General features: G+C 33.7%; 2 protein-coding genes across 2 annotated transcripts in view; one reads left to right on the top strand and one right to left on the bottom strand.

Annotated features, from left to right (window-relative positions):
• The window catches only part of LOC107600840 (unconventional myosin-VIIa-like), a 53987-nt gene extending 48767 nt beyond the window's left edge, over positions 1-5220 (top strand). The window contains exons 41-46 of the mRNA XM_016292815.1: positions 547-653; positions 779-964; positions 1050-1166; positions 1321-1404; positions 2309-2428; positions 2527-5220. Coding sequence (XP_016148301.1) covers positions 547-653; positions 779-964; positions 1050-1166; positions 1321-1404; positions 2309-2428; positions 2527-2619 — 707 coding nt within the window. The 3' untranslated portion in view covers positions 2620-5220. The remainder of the gene's footprint in view (positions 1-546; positions 654-778; positions 965-1049; positions 1167-1320; positions 1405-2308; positions 2429-2526) is intronic.
• A 744-nt stretch (positions 5221-5964) lies between these two features.
• On the bottom strand, positions 5965-21383 carry LOC107600829 (glycerophosphodiester phosphodiesterase domain-containing protein 5-like; the record flags this gene model as incomplete). The annotated part of the gene is made up of 14 exons (XM_016292806.1): positions 5965-6226; positions 7419-7498; positions 7758-7840; positions 7936-8083; positions 9382-9539; positions 10455-10679; positions 12980-13130; positions 15954-16023; positions 16093-16186; positions 16293-16391; positions 17572-17631; positions 17711-17804; positions 19034-19137; positions 21201-21383. Coding segments are annotated over 14 exons (1671 nt in total), but the record flags the coding sequence as incomplete, so codon positions are not given.
• Between the last annotated feature and the right edge of the window lie 1159 nt (positions 21384-22542).

Genomic DNA, 22542 nt, shown 5'->3' with positions numbered 1-22542 from the left:
TCATCAAGGCTGCATTTATTTGATAGTAAAAATAGGGGGAAAATGTGATATATTATTATAAATTAAAATATGTGTTTTCTATCTTAATGTACTGGAAAATGTAATTTATTCCTGTGATCAAATCTGTATTTTCAGCATCAGTACTCCAGTCTTCAGTGTCACATGATCTTCAGAAATCATTCTAATATGCTGATTTACTGCTCAATAAACATTTCTGATTATTATCAATGCTGAAAACAGTTGTGCTGCTTCATATTTTTGTGGAAACTTTGATACATTTTATAAAGTTTATTTAAAAAAACAACATATGTTTAAAATAGAAATCCTTAGTAACATTATAAATGTCTTTACTGCCACTTTTGATCAATTTAATGCATCCTTGCTGAATAAAAGTATTAATAAATAAAGCTGAATAAAGTATAAATACTGACCCAGAGTAAATCACTTTATCCACTGCCAGTATTTATTTTAATTTAGTTATTATTTAATTATTTTTTTTTTTTTTTGCAAAGGGTACAAAGTAATGGCTCTAACTCTGATGTTCAGGTATAGTGCCTTCATTGACCTACCAGGTGTTTTTCATGAAGAAGTTGTGGACGATCACCGTTCCAGGCAAAGACTCCTTCGCAGACTCCATCTTCCATTATTATCAGGTGAGCTGCATCTATATAGTACATCACGAAACTATGAATGAACCATGGTTAAAACCCTGTACTGTATCAAATGCAGCATATCACATCAGCCTATCTTCATAATCTACATGTGTGTGTGTGTGTAGGAACTTCCCAAGTATCTGCGTGGATATCATAAATGCTCCAGAGAAGAGGTTTTCCAGCTCGGCGCTCTGATCTACCGGGTCAAATTCGAGGATGACAAATCCCACTTTCCCAGCATTCCCAAGATGCTGAAGGAGCTGATTCCTCAGGACCTGATTCGCCAGCTCTCGCCCGATGACTGGAAAAGGGTTTGTGTCACACTTACAATGACATCAGCTGTGCGTGTCCTTGTAGTTGCATTGACACAGTGTGCATCATCTTTATGATCTGCAGTCGATTGTGGCGTACTTCAACAGACATGCTGGGAAATCAAGGGAGGAAGCCAAGCTGATGTTTCTGAAGATCATTTTCAAATGGCCCACATTTGGCTCTGCCTTCTTTGAAGTGAAGGTACTGTCACTGTGCTATTCGGCAAACTGACACTTTTCTACTTGCTATTTACGATTGCAGAGTTCTTAGAGCTCAATTTCATTTTTATTTTTTCTCTGGATGGACCGATCTGTCTTGTTGAATTTTTTATTTTTTTTCATTGATCCCAATGCAGCAAACCACGGAGCCACACTTCCCTGAGATCCTGTTGATAGCCATCAATAAATATGGAGTCAGTCTGATCGACCCCAAGAACAAGGTGAGTTTTCTTTCTTTTTCTTGCTTTTTACTAAAGTTTCAACATGCAACGACCGTATTTTCCTTTTTTTTTTCATCTGAAATGCACTGCAAATTATATTGCAAACCGACTTATAGAAGGCAATTAATGTCAAGCACACAAACACGTGCATTCATTTCAGTAGTTTTAGTTTCACTAGTTTTAATAAAAAAAATTTAAATAAATGTATTTATGCTTGGTGTTTATAGTATATGTAGTTTAATGAATGGCATTATAATTTATGTTTGTTTAATACAATTTCTAATTTTAGATTCTTGTTCTGTTTTGAATACTGTTAAATGTAAAGGATTTGTTGTGGAGTGAGGGAAACTAAAATACATTTTTATAGCGTTTCGTTTTATTGTTGCGTATCTTACATTCTTTCTGAATAGTTTTTACAAATATTTAAAATTAGTCATTTTTTTTGCATTTTAATTTTAAAGTTTTAGTAATTTTCTTTCTTTCTTTTTATTAGTCATTTATTTATTTTTAGTTATTTTAAAATATAAATGAAAATGAGAAATGTTGCTTTGGCAAGTATAGCTGAAATAAAAAAATAGGAATAAATCAGAATGCATTGCCGTCAAACTCTAAATTTTGTTTTAGTATAATTTATATCATATAGTATTTAATAATATTTTGAATGAATATTTAGCTTTTATTAATATATTTTCAGTTTTGATTTTAGGTACATTTTTATTATATGTTTAATTTTTTTTTTATTTCAGGCAATTTTTATTTAAAGTATGTTTTATGGTTTTAGTTTTAGTTAACTGTAATAGCCCTGTGCTGAATATACTAATACAATGTTACTTATACATCTTTTTTTCTCAGCAATGAAATATTGATCCCAGTGTGCAGTGATGTTTGTGTTTTCGATCCGTAGGATATTTTAACCACGTATCCCTTCACTAAGATTTCCAACTGGAGCAGCGGGAACACGTACTTCCACATCACTATCGGCAACCTGGTTCAGGGCAGCAAGCTTCTGTGCGAGACGTCACTGGTGGGAGAAAAACTCACTTTCATCAGGTTTATATGAATGATTTAATGAAAAAAAAAATGGCCATTTGTGCATTTACTTCCCTTGTTTCTTCATAACAGGGCTACAAAATGGATGACCTGTTGACGTCCTACATCAGCCAGATGCTGACCACCATGAGCAAGCAGCGGAATTCACGCGGCCACAGCAAGTGAACGTTTGATTGGCGTGAGGCGGCGGAGCTGGTGCGTCTGCTGCGGCCTATTGGTCGGCCGTGCAGCTGGGGGCGGGCCTTCGCATCCCAGCTGTGGCGAATGAGCCGCACCCCCTCTGCCAGCTCCCAGGGCTCTGTGTGTCCCGATGAAGACTCTTCATCTGCCTCCAGTGAGGATGACTACCTCTGAGCAAAGCTCCTGTCTCCGTCTGCTGTTAGGAAATGGCATGTGAAGAACTGGATTTATGTGTTTTTTGTTGGATGATTTGCTCTAGAATATGTATTACATGTTTTAATGCACAATTTAGATACCATTTACTAAGTTTTGTCAAATTCAGCCGAGTCGATTATGAACTGGAATGGCTTAGCTACATGCATCCTGAAGCATTATTTATGTGGTTAAAAAAGAAAAATACTTGCATGAGTTTCTGGAGGGTTGTGAATGAATCTTTTAATGGCAGCAAAAAAAGAACTTTTATAATCATTCAAATTTTAGTTTGTGTTCCATTTGAAAATTCTGTGATTTCAATTTATTTGATTCACTTTTTAAAGTTACAATGCAGGCCTTATTTTTTATTTTTTTTTGAAGACTAGTAACCGTTTTTACGTGCATCTTAAAGTAATAGCCTAAAAATGAACATTTTATGAAAAAGTGTACTCATCCTCACACCGTCCAGGATGTAGATGTTTGTTTTAGCACTGAAATTTGAAATTTAGCACTATATCGCTTGCTCACCAATGGAAGTGAATGGGTGCCGTCAGAATGAGAGTCCAAACAGCTGATAAAAACATCACAAAATGTCATTTTTTGGGTGAACTAATCCTTTAAAATTGTTACATGATCAGCATTCATCTCTTGATCTGCCACTATAACCTTATTTCCGTGAGTCCCGAGTCTATTAAATACATGTTGAAGTGTATTTTGTAAATGAAAGAAGAAAAAAAGAAAGATACATGGCCTTATTTAAAAAAAAAATAAATAAAATGATTTACATAAAGATGAACCATAGAAACCTGTCAATAACATGTTTAGGTCATATTTCACCCTGAGGAAAAAATATTTTTGCATAGAGGAAAATGAAACCTGTTTTTGTAGCGTTCATGCATCACAGAAGTATTTGTTGCACTGCTTTTAATGTACAATTTAAAAACTTTAGAATGTAAGTGTTTGGGATTTAATTTAATAATTTGTGTAAAGACCATAAAATGTTCAGATGCACTAGACCAAACTGAGATCTTAAAAACAGGATTAATGTACATTTAATCATTTTTTATTGCTTTTTGAAATGATTTTGGGGTGAAATGTGACCTTGACATGTTTTGTTGATAGATATGCTAGATGTCCTTAAAGTTATCAAGTTTTGAATGACTGTTGTCGCTTGTGTATATCGGAGCAGTAGGTTTGCACTCTTTTTATTAATTCATGGCCTTTATTTGCACCAAATATGTACTTCAACACAATTATTTGACTGACTTACTGTAACATCAGACACTAACCTGAACTCATCTGTTTCTTGTGTTTTGTGTGCTAATTCATTTAAGAACAAAGTTCTGACTACGGTTATTTAGCCACTCTTTTATGCAAAGGCACCATATTAGTTAACATTTTATATAACATGTTCCAGTAAAAAGTGTAACAGTACATCAATGAAAATTAAACGTGTTCAACACATTTTTGTGACATGATACTCTCATTGTAACATCAAATCTTTTGTGATACGTATCGAGGCATATATTGACTCTGCTAAAAATATTTTTATTTAGGCTATTAGAGATGATGATATAGAGTAACAAAAAACTTTGATCAGAATATCATCAGTTTACAGACACAAGTTGCATTAAGACAGATCAAGTAATAGAACTCATTCTCGGCATTGCATTTTATACAGGCTGGAATGTTTCAGCATCCCATGGTAAGAGAAACATCTGGAGCAAAAAACATGTATGCAAGCCAGAGCATGACCACTGAACATGCAAACGCTGCTAATGACGAGGAAAGAGCGTTTGGTCACTTGCAAAGGAAGACCTTTACGCTCATCACATTAATCAGAAACCTTGCATTTAATTAGAGGTTGATTAAAGTGAGCACTTGAAGTTTCATGACAGCAATTCCAGCGATCTAAATCTATCAAATCCGGATTGTCTGTTTGGCTAGTTATTGTCTTCCTGATTGTAAATGTTTGTCAATTTGATCACATCATGCAATGGATCTGACATCTTAAATATTTCTCAAACACTCTGGATTAAATCCAATGTTATAGTTCATTTTACCATGCGTCAGACTGCAGTAATCAGGCTGTTTGCATCTGGGTCTGAAATATGGCAAATTCAGTCTTTAATGATAAAAACGAACTTCACAGAAGCAACAGAAACTGGATGATGGATTCATCTAATGCCACCAATTCTGAAAATAATTGGTCAAATACATTTGATATTTTTTAACAAAATATCACTAACATAACATTTTCAATGCATTACCTCCGAGTACCATGTAAATACCATGGCACATGAATTACATGGTACTGGCACAGTATAAAAAAGCATTTCACCCTAGAATAGGAAATAACATTTATTGTTATTATTAACATATAATAATATTTGGTAACACTTTACAATAAGGTTCCATTTGTTAACATAAGTTAAACTAACAATGAAAAATACTTCTAAAAGATTTATTAATCTTAGTTAATGTTGAATCCAACATTTACTAATATATTATTAAAATCAAAAGTTGTATCTATTAATGTTATTTTATGGACCTGAGCTGACAACGACCAGCTGTATTTGACTAACGTTAAAGATTAATAAATACTGCAACAAATGTATTGCTCATTGTTAATGTTAGTTGATGCATTAAATCTAGTTAACAAATGGAAACTTATTGTAAAGTTACATATGATTTTATTTGATATTATTCTTTAATGTTTTGAGCACATTTTTCCCCACAATTTCATTTATGTAAAATTTTTATAATGTTTTTAAGTGGGAAAAAATTGAAGGTTATATATATAAATAAATTTTATATACTATATATATTTTAAATATATTTCTGATTTGTCTATTTGTCTTATTAGCGGTTTGGCCAATAATAGAGGGCCATTTAATATCTGTGTTCAAAATACATAGTCTAGTCTTGACAAGGCTTGGAGACAAAAGTACGTGACTAAGAAAACTGTCTTTAAAACAAGAATTCTTTCACAATTTGAAGCAGCAACAGCAGAAGCTCAGAGTTTGAAGCTGGAATGCAAATGGACGTGTGATGATGCGGACAGCGGCTCCAGGTCTGCAGGCTTCACTCCCTCCACAGATCTGTGTTGTGTGGCTTTCAGATGGGCGGCTCCTCGCTGATGGTGGGCAGGTTGGGTGTGAGGGGCGAGCTCTGAATCTCTCCACGGACGCTGATGCTGGAGATGGACCAGACGTCGCTCAGCTCTGCCGGACGGACGGAGAGAGATGAGAGCGGCTCGTAATGAGAGTGATGGAGGGTCAGATGGGGACGGGGAAGCCATGCATAGGGGGAACATGCAGGGGGAGGTCGAGGTCCCGGGACAGTGTCGGCCCGTCAAAGAACAGAGGGTTCCAGCGGATGCCGTGGACCTCTGACGCTTCTACAGCACACAGAGACATGCAAACATGCAAGTGACGGGCTCACAGGACACTAAACAACAAGGGCTTCTGGGATTGTTGACGAAAAATCTGACTCGAAAATGAAAATTTTTTCTAAATATGAAATTTGATTTGTTTGCCTGCATTTTTTATGATTTAATGATTTTATCATCTAAATTTTTCATCAACTCATGAACCCCAGTTTGGGAAACAAAAACAAAACTATATAACATTATATACGTGTGCGTGTGTGCGCGCGTGCGTGTGTGTGTGCGTGCGTGCGTGCCCCTGGACCACAAAACCAGTCTTAAGTGTCAATTTTTCGAAATTGAGATTTACACTTCATCTGAAAGCTGAATAAAAAAGCTTTCCATTGATGTATGGTTTGTTAGGACAGGACAATATTTGGAAATCTGGAATCCGAGGGTGCAAAAAAATCTAAATATTGAGAAAATCGCCTTTAAAGTTGTCCAAATTAAGTTCTTAGCAATGCATATTACTAATCAAAAATTAAGTTTTAATATATTTACAGTAGGAAATTTACTAAATATCTTCATGGAACATGATCTTTACTTAATATCCTAATGATTTTTGGCATACAATGGTTTTTGGCTATTGCTACAAATATACCCCAGCGACTTAAGACTGCTTTTGTGCTCCAGGGTCACATATAAAATAGTATGTTTATAGACACCATTTAATAAATAAATAAAATATATAATTTACGATGCCTATAAAGATACAGTTAACTAAAACACACACATACAAAAAAAATTCTCAATGGCTGTGTTCAGAATGGAAAAGTTTATTGCATAATTTAATACTGTGTACTACGTACAAACCAGTATGTAAAAGTATGCAATAATAAATATTGTATGCCACTACTATGACCTTGTGCCATGTGTTATGTATGCATCCAAGTTATTTTGCATTTTAATTCCAGTTTTGTGAAAAAATCTTATATTTTTGTTGTTCGATCAAATAACTGGTCAATGATTAGATGCTAAAAAGCATGCTTGGATTGAGCACATTTCATCACGAGTGCAGTGTAATCTGTTGAAAACTGCAGATTTGGCAGCAGTAGTGTGACAGTCTGCCATTCTGAAAACAGCCAGCGATCTGGACGACACATGCAGGACGACACGCCAAAAACATGAGCAATGAGAGATTCACAGCCAAAAATCAACAACTTACCCGTCCTGAACTTGCTGTACGGTCCGTTCTCATTCACCTGTCTACTGCCCGACCAGAACGGCAAACCTCGCTCACGCCACCTACAGGACGAAACATCACATGCTCAAGCCATCACATTATTACAACAAACAGTGTTGCCATGTTTACCTTCTAAGCATTCACTTTGAAAGTTTGAAGGAGAACATTGGACAAGATTAACATACTTTTGAAGAAAATTCAGATTAACCTAATAAACTATGATTTGGGATTCAATGCAATTGATGCAATTCTAATCATGCGTTCTATTTAAATAGAACTGCGGAAGCAGGTTAGTATCTGGTTAGTTGAAGCAGAACTCACCAGTGGAATATGAAAACAGCTGTGATGAGGAAAGCAGAGAGGATATCCGTCAGGATCCACATCAGACTGTATTCATCTGGAGTCTGCGTGAGGAAGAGAGAACCGTGATTGTCTCTTCTGTAGACATGACACATCACTCAGTCAATCAGAAAGTGTGATATTTGTGATCCGGACTCACCATGAGGAACATGGGGCGCTGCAGTTTCTTGAGGATGTGCAGGGCGTTTGTAGTGACTGAATGAACGCCTGAGCACCACGCCAGCGAATATAACCACGGCTGACTGACCACATAAAGGTTAGTGCTGATGTTCACAGAGGAATACTTTCTGAAATCAGAAACACAATCTGGTGAGACATTATTGGGCTGTTAAAGAGACATTATGAAGTTTCACACTTTAACTGCAAAAGCTCTTCTCTGCAATGAGTCGGAAGAGTTCAATAGAAGACAAAAATCTGATATGAAAGTTAAGTTGTGCCTTCCAGGTAAAAATGGGGCTTCATTTAACAGTGCCAGTTAAAACACACACACACACACACACACACACACACACGTTTGTTTTTGTGAATTGTGGGGACATTCCATAGGCATAATGGTTTTTATACTGTACAAACTGTATGTGCTATTGCCCTACACCAACCCTACACCTAACCCTTTACTTTCTCAAAAAAACTCACTCTGTATGATTTATAAGCATTTTGAAAAATGGGGACATGGGGTAATGTCCTCATAAGTCACCTTCTCCTTGTAATACCTCATACCCATGTCATTATACAAATTTATGTCCTCATATGTCACAAAAAAAGTGCACAAACACACAAAAAAAATATATATATGAAAAACCTAAGAGAATCAACAAATGTTGTCATTTCAAAAGAGAGGAATCATATACATACATACATAATATAATATAAATAAAATAAATATAAATTATATACACATACATATACGCACACATTTATGTTCTAGATTTACACATTTAATATATATGTAATAATATTCACTTAAGTATTATATAACAATGGCATCAATAATAATAATAATAACAATAGTTGTTGTTGGTGGTTATTAATAATACCATTTATTATGTTACATGGTATTATTATTATTAATATATAAATACTATTTATATTTATAATATATTAATATACCATTTAATATGAATAAAACATGTAAATAATTATGTAATATATAATAACAACTATCATTTTTATATGCTTATTTATGATTAATAAATATAAATATTAATTATATTTATAATAGATTATAATAATATAAATAATTACTACTAAATATAATGCTTTAGCGTTAATAGAAATATTTTGATAATATATAAATAAGTATTATTATATATATTATTATATAATGCTTATTTATTACTAATAATTATAAATAATATTTATATTTATAATGCATTAATATATATGATATACGTAATATAATAAAAATTATTATGTAATATTTTATTATTATTGTTATTATGAAATAATATCACTAAAATCAAATAATATGCCATTAAAACCTGCCACTTGAAAACAGCTGTGAGCAGACGCAACAATCACTCGCTATAAATCCAGCAGAGTCAGCGTAGTTTGATCGGAGTGGTACAGCCGCTCTCTGACGTACCTGATCTGCTCCTGTGACATGTAGCTGTAATGGAGGTTGAGTCGGACGATGTGCTCCTCCTGCAGCTCCTCTAATGAGGCGTGATCTCCAGACGTCTGCTGCAGCTCCGGGTCCAGCTCCTGCACCAGACTCCTCTGATCGGCCGGCAACCACAGCACCTACGACAAAACAGGCCAAAAACACCATATCATGCCTCTTCAGCCGCTGATCCAGCTCCTGTTTTACACAACAGTTTAAAATAGGAAGGTATAATGCCACAAGGCTACATGTATATCATATATGTCAATTTTTCGAAATTGAGATTTATACGTCATAATTCACAGCATTTCAGCAGTAGCCATTCCACCAAAATAAAAGACTGAGGATTTCAGTATTTAAAAGAGAAGAATTTTAGACATAAACAGTGTAAAATAAGATTATTACAATGATCAAATATTCATTTTTATTTTACAGTACAATTTTAAATACTAATAGGTTTCATTTTTATAATTAGTTAAAAATTATAAATACATATTTTACAGTGCAATTATAGTTTACAACAGTAATGTCTTAATTTTTATAATTATAGTTAAAATATTAATTTATATTACTATTATTATTATTTTACAGTAAATTTTAGTGCGGTCAAACGATTAATACGTCATATGAAATCTGAATAAATAAGCTTTTCATTGATGTATGGTTTGTTAGGATAGGACAATATTTGGCTGAGATAAAACTATTTGAAAATCTGGAATCTGAGGGTGCAAAAAAAAATCTAAATATTGAGAAAATCATCTTTAAAGTTGTCCAAATGAAGTTCTTAGCAATGCATATTACTAATCAAAAATTAAGTTTTGATATATTTATGGTAGGAAATTTACACAATATCTTCATGAAACATGATCTTTACTTAATATCCTAATGATCTTTGGCATAAAAGTAAAATCTATCATTTTGACCCATACAATGTATTTTTGGCTATTGCTACAAATATACCCCAGCGACTCAACACTGCTTTTGTGCTGCAGGGTCACATATTATTATTACGGCTAGAAGAAAACGTCAGCATCCAGCTGGTGTTGCTGAACTACCTTGCTGGAGTTAATGGAGGACTCGTTGTGTATGACCTCCAGGGTGCGTGTGATCCACGCGTCTCTGTACGGGTGTCCTCGGGGTGGGCGTCTGAGGTCAAAGATCACCAGCCTCTCATGCTGGGCAGCCAGATTCAGGAACTCCTTCAAGGTGGGTACCGTCTGGTTCTGGACCCGAACCTTCTCGTCTACATCGAGAGAAGAGGCCGTGCTGAAAGGATCCCTCTGAGAGGAAGAAAAGCAAGGATTTGATTGAGTTTTAGCTGCCAAATTAATAAGGCAAGGTTTCTCAAACGGGGGTTCGTAAGTTAAAGAAAAGCTAATACTGACTGTAAAATCAAGTACAATTAGTTGCAATATAGCTTAGTGTGATTATCAAATCAAAGCTGTCTCAGATCTTTTCGGTTCACAGTAAATGCAGTGAACTCCATCTCTGCATGTGCTGCGAGTTTAACACGCATTTGAGAACACAACTTGCGATAGGTTTACTTTATTTACACGTTTGCATCATTTCCAGCCTTTTTGTGGTCAGACATTCACAGCATTTCAGCAGTAGCCATTCCACCAAAATAAAAGACTGAGGATTTCAGTATTTAAAAGAGAAGAATTTTAGACATAAACAGTGTAAAATAAGATTATTACAATGATCAAATATTCATTTTTATTTTACAGTACAATTTTAAATACTAATAGGTTTCATTTTTATAATTAGTTAAAAATTATAAATACATATTTTACAGTGCAATTATAGTTTACAACAGTAATGTCTTAATTTTTATAATTATAGTTAAAATATTAATTTATATTACTATTATTATTTTACAGTAAATTTTAGTGCGGTCAAATGATTAATCGTGATTAATCGCATCCAAAATAAAAGTTTGTTTACGTAATATGTATGTGTACGGTGTATATTTATTATGTATATATAAATACACACACACAGTATATATTTCGAAAATATTTACTTACATACACATTTATATTTTTATATTATATATAAACATATTTTAAATATAAACATAACATTTTTCTTAAATATATACATGCATGTGAGAGAAGAGGCCGTGCTGAAAGGATCCCTCTGAGAGGAAGAAAAGCAAGGATTTGATTGAGTTTTAGCTGCCAAATTAATAAGGCAAGGTTTCTCAAACGGGGGTTCGTAAGTTAAAGAAAAGCTAATACTGACTGTAAAATCAAGTACAATTAGTTGCAATATAGCTTAGTGTGATTATCAAATCAAAGCTGTCTCAGATCTTTTCGGTTCACAGTAAATGCAGTGAACTCCATCTCTGCATGTGCTGCGAGTTTAACACGCATTCGAGAACACAACTTGCGATAGGTTTACTTTATTTACACGTTTGCATCATTTCCAGCCTTTTTGTGGTCAGACGTTCACAGCATTTCAGCAGTAGGATGCGATTAATCGTTTGACAGCACTAGTAAATTAGTAATTTACAGCAGTAATATATGCCTTATAATTCGTTAAAATAATAATAATAAAGAATAAATATTTTACGGTTTACAACCATAATGTCTTCAAATTGTTTTATAATAATAATAAATATTTTGCAGGCACCCTCTTTAATAAGGCATGCCATCTGACAAGTTTATTTTATATGGTACTTATGGTAAAACTCAACTACAATCCACAAGCCTTTTACTTCATCACAGCCCTGAATAACTCTGTTTTGAACTTTAAACTGGGAGAGGCTGAGCATCGGCGGCAGTCGTACTGGAACAAGGAACATGACGCATGCTTCCTCTGGCAAAGCCTAATTCCAGCCAGAATCCTTTAATCCCAAGTGATTCCACGCAGGGATTTCAGAGGGATTCTGAGGTTAATTAAGAGGCCAAGAACCAAAGCATATATGGATGTTCACTGCATTATTTTTATTATAGAACGATGGATTTTTAGAAACCATAATGGGTCTCTGTTTGTTTCTAATCTGTTTTGAACACCACAAATTTGAGTGTTTTCTCTAAAAACACAAGTCCATTCCGTGTGTTCTCTGATAAATGGATTCTATTATGTATAATTATCCTGAGAGAATAATAGGAAGATGCTGGAAAGAACATCAGAACATATTATAATAACCAGCTTTGAAGTAAAACATATATAATCAGTAATTATACTTTCTCTAAAATTAAACAACAAAAACCACCAGTTATTGGACTGCAAATAAAACACGTCAATTAGCCAATAAATTATTAATAAATGCAGTTTTCAGCTTTCTATTTTTGCTAAACTGTGCATTAGAGTACATGGCATTTAATACTGCATTGCACATTCACAGCAAATTTTACATTAATTATATTATTATTTCCTATTAATGTATATTATTTATATTAAAAATATATATAAAAAATGCAAAATAGCCAAACTGGATGACACTTGAATGTAGGCGGTATACAGCAAATGCTAGCAGTATTCAATAAGCCAGTACTGAATTATGCACATAGCCATCAATATTTTTATATCACTGCTAGTTGATGAACAGGAACCCAAGGTTCTGGATCATTACTTGAAGAAACCAGGATCCAGCGCTGAGCATCTCCAGCTCATCCCAGGTGAACATGGCCGCCGGCGCGTCCGTCCGGTTGGGGAACACCTCATGCACATTGGTCGTCCTCCTCAGGGTGCTGTCATGCATCAGGAACGGGACGCCATCATAACTGCAGAGAGAGAAATATAGTGTGAATATTTAAGCACTCTCAAACAGTTTCTGCATCCTATAAAATTCAGTTCAGTTTGATTTGTACTTCTAAAAAAATGAAAAATGATTAAGTATTTAATTATAAACAAACAAAATGAAGAAACAAATACAACTTAAAGTACGTTTTTGTATTTGATTATTTTTGCACTATTTATATGCAATTATGGTTTTCAGTTTTCATTTTTTGTGCTATTTATATTTCTTTATTTCCAGTTTCAGTAATTTTAGTACTTTAAGATCAACTCCTTTAATTTCAGTTCGTTGCCAAGGTTTGAAAAATTTGTTTGATTTTTACTTCCAAAATATATATATAAAAAGATTTTAGTATTTATTAAAAACAAAGCAAACAAGTAAACATTTTTGTATTGTTTATATACAATTGTATTAACATTTTGAATTTATTCATTATGTGCTTGTCATTTTATTTAATATTTATATTCATCTTTATTTTTTATTTCAGTTTTAGTAATTTTAGTACTTTAATTTAAGCGTCTTCCAAAATATGAAAACATTTTTGATTTAGTTTTTATTTTGTATTTTCAGTTTTCGTTTGTGCTTCTGTCATTTTATGAATAAATTTTTTTTTTTTTTTTTTTTTTTTTTTTTTTTTTTAAAATATAAAAAATATTAAAAAAAAAAAAAAAAAAAAAAGGAAAAAGTACTGGTAATTTTCTGTCAGGACATTGTCCATTCATTTTGCAGATATTTCCATGAACTAAAGCAATCCAATTCAAAATACTAGAAAGAGGCCTGTAAAAAATAAATACGGACAATTCCTTCATATTAATACAGTACATTGTGCTCTATTTTTGCTGATTTTTTTGGAGCGTATATATAACTGAAGCTGAGCTTATACAACCATCAGTTTCAAAAGTTTCAGATTGGTCCAAAATTAGGTCAACATTCCCCATCATAACCAAATCCACTAAGCCACCCTCTTCATTGCCAATTAGAAAAAAATCTCTGCCAAAGCCACAACAATCATTTAGCAGCCTGAACAAACATGAGAATTACAGAAAGATAACCGCGCACTGACAGGCCCAATTAGAAAGCGCAGCAGCCGCTGAGAGCCTGATGCATGTTTATGTCATCTCTACACTGGCACGGCTCATTTCAGCGATAGAGAGAGACGATGTCTTTGTGAGAGAGGGATGCCGGGACAAAGGGCCGTTCTCTGGATGGAGGCGAGCATCACACAGCTGCTGTGAGTTCAGCCTCTGTCCTGCATTTGTCTTCTTGCCTCGTTCGTCACACCTTCATTAAGAGCGGCGAGAGAGAGAGAGAGAGACGCAGACGCAGACGTGACTCAGCTGAACATCAGCCAGACGCAGGAGAACAGAACTGGAGCAATGCTTTTCAAGGACAAGTGGTGCATCACAGAGCGATTGGTCTTTATCACACTCTAACAACAGGACAGATGCAACAGCTGTGTTAAAAGATAGACTGAATGGATTTGAGTCACTGATACCAACAAAAAGACACCATTTGATGATGTTACTGACTATGTTACTACATAACACACCTATATAACCTACACGGACATCGTTGTTTTTGTTTACAAGCCAAGTTTCCAGAACACATTTGGCATATATTTAGCTTTGAAGTTATTTGAAAAATGTGTGTTTTGTTGAAATATCATGCATAAAACGCCCTGTTTTATCTAGTGTTGTTAACTAAACTAAAACAATTCAAAATCGATAAAAAATAGTTTTTGTTAACTGAAATAAAGCTAAAATCAAATTAAAAAACCACATCATTGCATTCTGTTTTTATTCACAATTTGTACAGTGTCCCAACTTTTTTGGAATCGGGTTTGTAGATGGTTGAATTACTGAAACTACAAGACTCTAAAAAAAAATATCCAAAAATAGGACCCCATGTGCTGTGCTAATACAAATAAATTTTCCATATTGATTTTTCACAGGTGTTTTGCCTGTGTTTTGAATTCATCAGCATTATTTTGTGTTGTAGGGCAGGGTTATTATCATTAAATAACAGTTATTATCATTTCTAAACAAAATAAATGTAAAAATTAATTAAAATAAAATATTAAAAAAGTTTAGTTATTTTATTTTAGCTAGTTGCCAAGGCAACATTTCTCATTTTCAATTATTCTGAAGTATTAAAATAACCAATACTCAATAAAACTAATAAATAAAATGTAATAAAATATATACAGGCATTTAAAAAAACTAATAAAAATGATAAAATTAAAATCTAATTGAAAACAACAAAACTATAATAGTACATCAATAAAAAAAATAATAAAAATAAAACTATTTTTTGCAATAAAGGAAATGTCCATAAACAAAGGATATAATGTCCTGGCAGAAAATTACTAGAACCTTTTCTGTTTTTCTATAGATTATTTTTTAAAGTGTAAAACTAAAGCCAAATAGAAAACAAATCTAATAAAAATTATAAAAATCACAAAAAATTTAATTAATAAAAAATAATCAAATTATTTAGAAAAAAAGTGGAAAAACTGCACCTATTTATTTATTTATTTTAAATAAGAAATTAAAGTTAGCAAAATGCCTGATACCGCTTGGAGCACTTTTAAATATACAGATGTGGAAAATACAGTTGTTTGAGTTGTCTGTTTGGTTCTGTCAATTAAATGCAAGTGGCACTGCGTCATGCTGTGCAATATTGGACGATTATAACGGTAGCAATCTAGTTTTGTCACATCAATTTAGAAAGAACAAGCTTTTTTAAGCCTCATAATCACAACATAATCACAACCACTGGCTCCTGACGTCAGGGGTACCTGGTACGAGACTAGTAGGTGCAGAGCCCATTTTTAAGCCCAGAACCACCTTTCTTGGTGAAAACAACTAGATCTGTGCTGGCTGCAATAGGATATGACCAGAATCACAATGTGTATTAATTTGTTGCCAACAGCGAACAGGATCACGTACCTCTCTTGTTCATGCGAAAGAAGTGCAAGGCTATTGGCCAGGACAGAAGTGTCATTAGTGAAACTCCGCCCACGTGAAGAAAGGGTGCTGTGACCTGCTCGACAAAAATGGAAACACATAAATGCATTACAGGAACTGTACTTGACGTAAAGCTGCTCAGAAAGCTGCAATGACTTTCTGTGTGGGGTGGCATGACCCACCTGAAAAGAAAGGAGCAGTGTCGTCCACTCTTTGCTCCATAAGTCAGAGAGCACAGCTGTGGCACTGATAGAGAAGGTGAGAGTCACCAGGATCCCAATCTGTGCAAAATACAGAATATAGCAGTGTTGCATTTTAGCATCACTGAGAAACTATATCTTTTTATTTTGAATTGGTTTTATGTTTACATTTTCTGTTTTTTACATTAATTCTAGTTAAAAGTAAGTCAAAGGGACACACACTTAATAATAAAAAAAAATCAAAATATTTTTCAAATATTTTAGACAAAAACTACAGTGAATACATGACATTTTTCTTTCAATAAGAGCAAAATTATTTTATATATATATATATAAAGCATTCAAAAATAACGGTTGAAATATATTGAAAATTAAAATGTACACTATGTTCTTTTTAGGTTTCGCTAGTAATTTTGTTGTGTTTTTGTTATTTTTATTATTTTTTATTTTGTAATATTTCTATTTATAGGTTTTATTCATTTTCATTTTTAGTTATTTTATTACATCAAGATGTTTATAAAATAAAAATGAGAAACGTTGCCAAGGTAACTAGCTGAAATAAAATTAGTTTTACATGTTAATATTTAGATAGATAATGATTAATGTATAATGTTTAAACAGTTAATGTTTATTAGTTCGTTTTTTTTGGTTTAGTTAAATATAACAATCCTGCAGTGTTGTTATTGTTAACTAAAACTAAACTATTAAAAACAATTAAATTAAATAAAATACAAAAAAATTAGAACTTAAATTAAAACTTAAATTTCAAAAATGTCTTGACAACAAACTAAAATAAATACTAAGTACTAAAATTACTCAAAATAAAATTGAAAAACAAAAACACTAAATAGAAATACTTAAAAAAAAAAAACTAATAAAAATGAAAAAAGCAAATAACAAAATTACTCAAATGAACCTAAAACAACAATGTATTGTTTTTCTTTTAAAACAAAACAAAATGTTTCTGAATTGGCTAATGTTGGAGCCTAAAACCACTAAATCAACATTTGTGTTAGAAGGGGGAAAAAACATTTCTATTAATTACAGCAGCCCCCAAAATACAGTTAAAATGGCATATTTTTAGCTAAGCTCTATTCAGTATTAAAAACTTGTTTCATAAAATTATTCATTGTAGGTTCAACACAATCTGTGAACCACATGAAGCTGTTTCTCTGGTAACACAGATATGGAATGAATACAAATGTGCGAGACGAGGCGTCAACAGCAGGATGAATGATGAGGAGACTGTTTCTTTGATCACCTTGTGGCTCCAGTGGAGGTAAAGCCTCTGTCCTTCAGAGAGAAGGCACACCGCTAGGACCTGCACAACATCAACACCACAACATTATCATCAGGAGAAGCTGATGCTGAAACGCTTTGCTGCTGTTCACCGTTCTCACCAGCAGGAGGGCGATGTAGGTGAAGAGAGCGGCGGCGACCACCAACAACACCACCGACCACGGGAACCAGAAGCCCAGGTTCCCGAAGTTAAACCTGCGGAAATAAACAACAGGCTTTAAGAAATAGATCTTAATGGATTTTTGCTTGAGAAAATCTAATCAATTAATTAATCCATCCAACCAAGGGACTGGAGCTTTTTGTATCTGAACATTTCTGAAATTTTAATGCAAAACATGGGTTTGTTCAATGTTAAATGTACACCTTTAATGCAACCTAAGACGCTTTAGATAAAAGCATCTGCCAAAATGTTACATAAAATGTAAATGTCTTTAAACTATGTGTTGATTTTTAATCACACCACGATGTCAGAATGATCAAACTATTATTTCTAAAGGTCAATGGGACAGGAAAACACGACAGCATTTTTTATTTTTAAAAGCATTTGCTAAATGAATAAATGTAACTGGTTAAAAGTGCAGGGACAAATGACAAAGAAAATTCAGAAAATATTTTACAATTATTTTAGACAAAAACTACAGCAAGTGCATTTGCTTTTAATAAAAGCAAAATTACTTTTTTATTTTATATAACTCATTCAAATATAATGGAGATGAATAGGGACATGCAAACTCCTGATATTCTGACAAAAAATATTTAAAAATAAAATGTATGTTGTTTATCTATCTATGCTTTATATATCAAATCAATCAAGTAATGTAATTAAATAATTAACAATCCACAGGGACAAACACACAAAAAATCTCAAAATATATTTTTTAAATATTGTAGACAAACTACAGTGAATGCATGACATTTTATTTATATAATACAATTATTTTATATAACCCCTTCAAATTTAATGGAGATGAATAGGGACATGCAAATTCCTGATATTCTGATGAAAAATATTTTAAACTAAAATTAACAGTATTTTTTTGTTTGTTGTTGTTGTCGTCATTTTTCTATGCCTTGTATAATCAAATTAACTAAATAATGTAATTATATAATTAATAAGACATAGGGATACACAAAATAGAAAGCAAATAAAATATTGTAAATTTTGTTTAGACGAAAGCTATAGTGAATGCATGCAATTTTACTTTGAATAAGAGTAAAATGAATTTTTTCAAGTTCATATAACTCATTCAAATGTATAGGGATATGCAAATTCCGAATTGTCTGATGTTTTTATATGCCTTACATATCAAATCTATCGCAATGTAATTATATAAATAATAAGCTATAGGGACACACAAATGGCACAGTTGTTTGTGAATGACACATCAGTCCAATTGTATGTCAATCCATCCCGAGACACTCACCAGTCAAAGTCATTGTAGTCATTCTGCGCCTCACTCCAGAAGTACAGGAATATCAGGGTCAGGATAAACGTTACGATGAGGAGAGCAAAACAACTGCACTCCAGCTGCAAAACAGAGTCATCATGAGCCGTGAGAACACCCACACCTTCATGCAATTACTCAACACAGCGGACAGAGTGTGAAAATACAAGAGGAGGATGAAACCGAGGCGACACATGAGGGTAATACTAACTTTGCAATTCAAATAGTTGATTTGGAGCTGGCTCAGCATGCTGCAATCATACAGTGAGTCATCAGGCCGCTTCTAAATGACTCAATGAATGATGCTCACACTGCAAACCTCCGAACTCATGCCGAACACTCAGATGAGTCGCTCCAAGGGGAGCTTGTTTATCGGCACTGAAAACAGCTCGATTTAGAAAGCAGCCCATCAGAAGATGAAGAGCCGCACTCGCAGTGTTAAAGAAAACTCATCAGCACATATGGGAAAAATGCTCTGATAGTGCTTTCTATTGAGCAGCATGAGTGGCTTCAGCAGAAATTCTGGTTAAGGGGAAAATATTCACAGATTTAGATGAAGCAAGCCCCTTGAGAGAGACCAATATGTTGGTACTTCATACATGTGGTGTACTTTATACCAGCATACGCTGAGTTTATTCATCTTGATGTAATGGCAATATATCAATATCGAATTAAACATTAGATTTGCATTTACTGAAGTAAGTCTCAGTATTTTCAAGGTAGCATAGGAATAGACAGCCAAGGTCATGGGTTTGTTTCTCAGGGAATGCATGAAATTATTAAATGCATGCTTTGAATGGAGTTTGCTTTAGATAAAAGAGTGTGCTGTAATACATATATACAAAATGTCTTTGAACTATATGGTGATTTTTTTGCTAAATAAATATAAAATGTAACGGGTTAATAGTGCAGTGACAAATGATAAAGAAAAATCACAAAATCCAGTGAAAATATTTTTGAATTTGAATGCCATTAGTATTATATATAGTAGTTATATACACAGTAGTTTCATATATATATACACAGGTGCATCTCAATAAATTAGAATGTCATGGAAAAGTTCATTTATTTCAGTAATTCAACTCAAATTGTGAAACTCGTGTATTAAATAAATTCTATGCACACAGACTGAAGTAGTTTAAGTCTTTGGTTCTTTTAATTGTGATGATTTTGGCTCACATTTAACAAAACCCCACCAATTCACTATCTCAACAAATTAGAATACTTCATAAGACCAATAAAAAAAAAACATTTTTAGTGAATTGTTGGCCTTCTGGAAAGTATGTTCATTTACTGTACATGTACTCAATACTTGGTAGGGGCTCCTTTTGCTTTAATTACTGCCTCAATTCGGCGTGGCATGGAGGAGATCAGTTTGTGGCACTGCTGAGGTGGTATGGAACCCACTAGATGCTGCGCTGCTACGTTGTTCATTCAAAATATTGCAGAAAAAGAGAACAATCAAGATGTTGTTTACGTCAAAACTGAAACCAAGCCATTCACACAGAACACATATTTATAGCATTTTCTAGAGGTACATCTATCACCGTTGCACTCACGTCTCGCACAAGAGAGCCGCATGTTTAGAAAGCTATGTCAAATTAATGCAAGTTCAACTTTTAAAAAACATGTCTCGAGACTTTATGGTGGTTTTCCCTATCCCACTGCATCTCAAGTTTTTAAATGAAGCAAGTACTCTTTGTGATTGGTTTTCGGTCCTTTGTATTAAACTACACATACATGCATGATGCGGTTTTGTTTTTAATTGTTTAAGCAACTTTATTAATTATATATGGTTTACAAACATTATTTTAAACATTATGCACTTTTTTCAAAGATAGTTGTGTTATTTTATTATGCTTTGAAGAAACATGCATAATATTTTGTTTGATGCGTCCTCTTGTGGCCTCAGGAGAGAAGCCAAAACTTTTTTCCCCCTAACTGAAATTGTCTTTTAAATTCGAATATTGATAATATTTAAGTAAAAAATTATAATTTTTTTTTTTCCTAGTAGATATCTCACTATGTTTTGGAACAAAAATTGCATGTAAACCATTGCCGCTGCATTTACTTCAGATAAGAATAAGAAAGAGTGTCAAAAGCAATATGAGGGATTTTAAGCACTGTAATAATCATGTTTTCTCACCCGACTACAACAGCATTCCCCCGGCTGGGCTTTGGCGCGCTGGTAGCGTCTCCACTGGCAGCCATACAGGCCGGCCAGACAGGAGACAAACGGCTGGTGCTCATAGCGCTGCAGCAGCTGCCGCCTCACCACCTTTAGCTTCCCCAGCTTCAGTCTGGACAGGCTCACCGGAGAGCGGCCCAAGGATCAGCCACTCCCCTGCATGGAGCAGCCCGGAGCAGACGGATGGATAGGAACCGGAGGAGGCAGATCAGGATCAGAGGTGGAGGAGATCTGCCAGAGACGAAGAGAGAGAGGTTGTGTTAACGCCTCCTGGGGAAGAGACTTTCTTCTATTACACTGAACTCTACGGAGTGACGCATCAAGCTACAGCGAGAGAAAAATGATCTTAATTATTTTGGGTCACCTCTACTGCATCGTGTTTCTTGACAGAATGAGGCCTGTTTACAAAAGACCCTTCAACAAACAATGCTCGTGACACAAAAAAACTGCAATCCTATAGGGGCCTCCCCTGGGCCCCTGCGCTGTCAGCACACTCAAATCACAGATGGAGGCTGTTTACACACCAAAAACACAGTGGGGACAGAAAACTTGCTAAATAGTATAATATTATACTGTATATAACATATCTAATAATAAATCTCTACATACTAAAATCTAGAGATGAACGTGAGCTATTGCCAGAGCTATAATGTTATGGCGAGTTGCTTAGCAACAAACAACCAATCAGAAACTAAACAATGCTTCCCTTATTAAATATTCATGAGATTTGTATAGTAACAGAAACATTTTTAAAACAGGTTGTGTACTTGTTGCATGTTGTACTTGTCCGATCAATATTATGAATGTCGTAAACATGCAAATAAGCACGTTAATACAGGGTTTAGAAATGTACACTACTGTTTAAGTTTAATATTACTAATAATAATTAGGAAATTGAAATGATGCCTTCAATTTATCAAAAGTGACAGTAAAAATGTCTATTCCAAATAAATGCTGTTCTTTTAAAGCTTTCTGGTCATCAAAGAATCCCGAAAAAATATTGTATCATGGTTTCCGCAATAATATTAAGCAACAAACTGTTTTCAACATTGATAATAAGCAGAAATGTTTCTTGAGCAGCAAATCAGCATATTAGAATGATTTCTGAAGATCATGTGACACTGAAGACTGGAGGAATGATGCTGAAAATTCAGGTTTACATCAGAGGAATAAATTACATTTTACAATGCTTTCAAATAGAAAACAAAAAAAAAGTGATGTAGTACTTGTGTTTTTAATGTTTTTTAATATTTTATATACTTTAAGTTTTATTCTATAGTAAAAAATATTATATCATTAT

Source organism: Sinocyclocheilus grahami, unplaced genomic scaffold (assembly GCF_001515645.1).
Source record: "Sinocyclocheilus grahami isolate Dianchi unplaced genomic scaffold, SAMN03320097.WGS_v1.1 scaffold14.1, whole genome shotgun sequence".
NCBI lineage: Eukaryota > Metazoa > Chordata > Actinopteri > Cypriniformes > Cyprinidae > Sinocyclocheilus > Sinocyclocheilus grahami.
The sequence above is the reverse complement of the archived record's forward strand: the minus strand, read 5'-3'. Positions and strand labels throughout refer to the sequence as shown.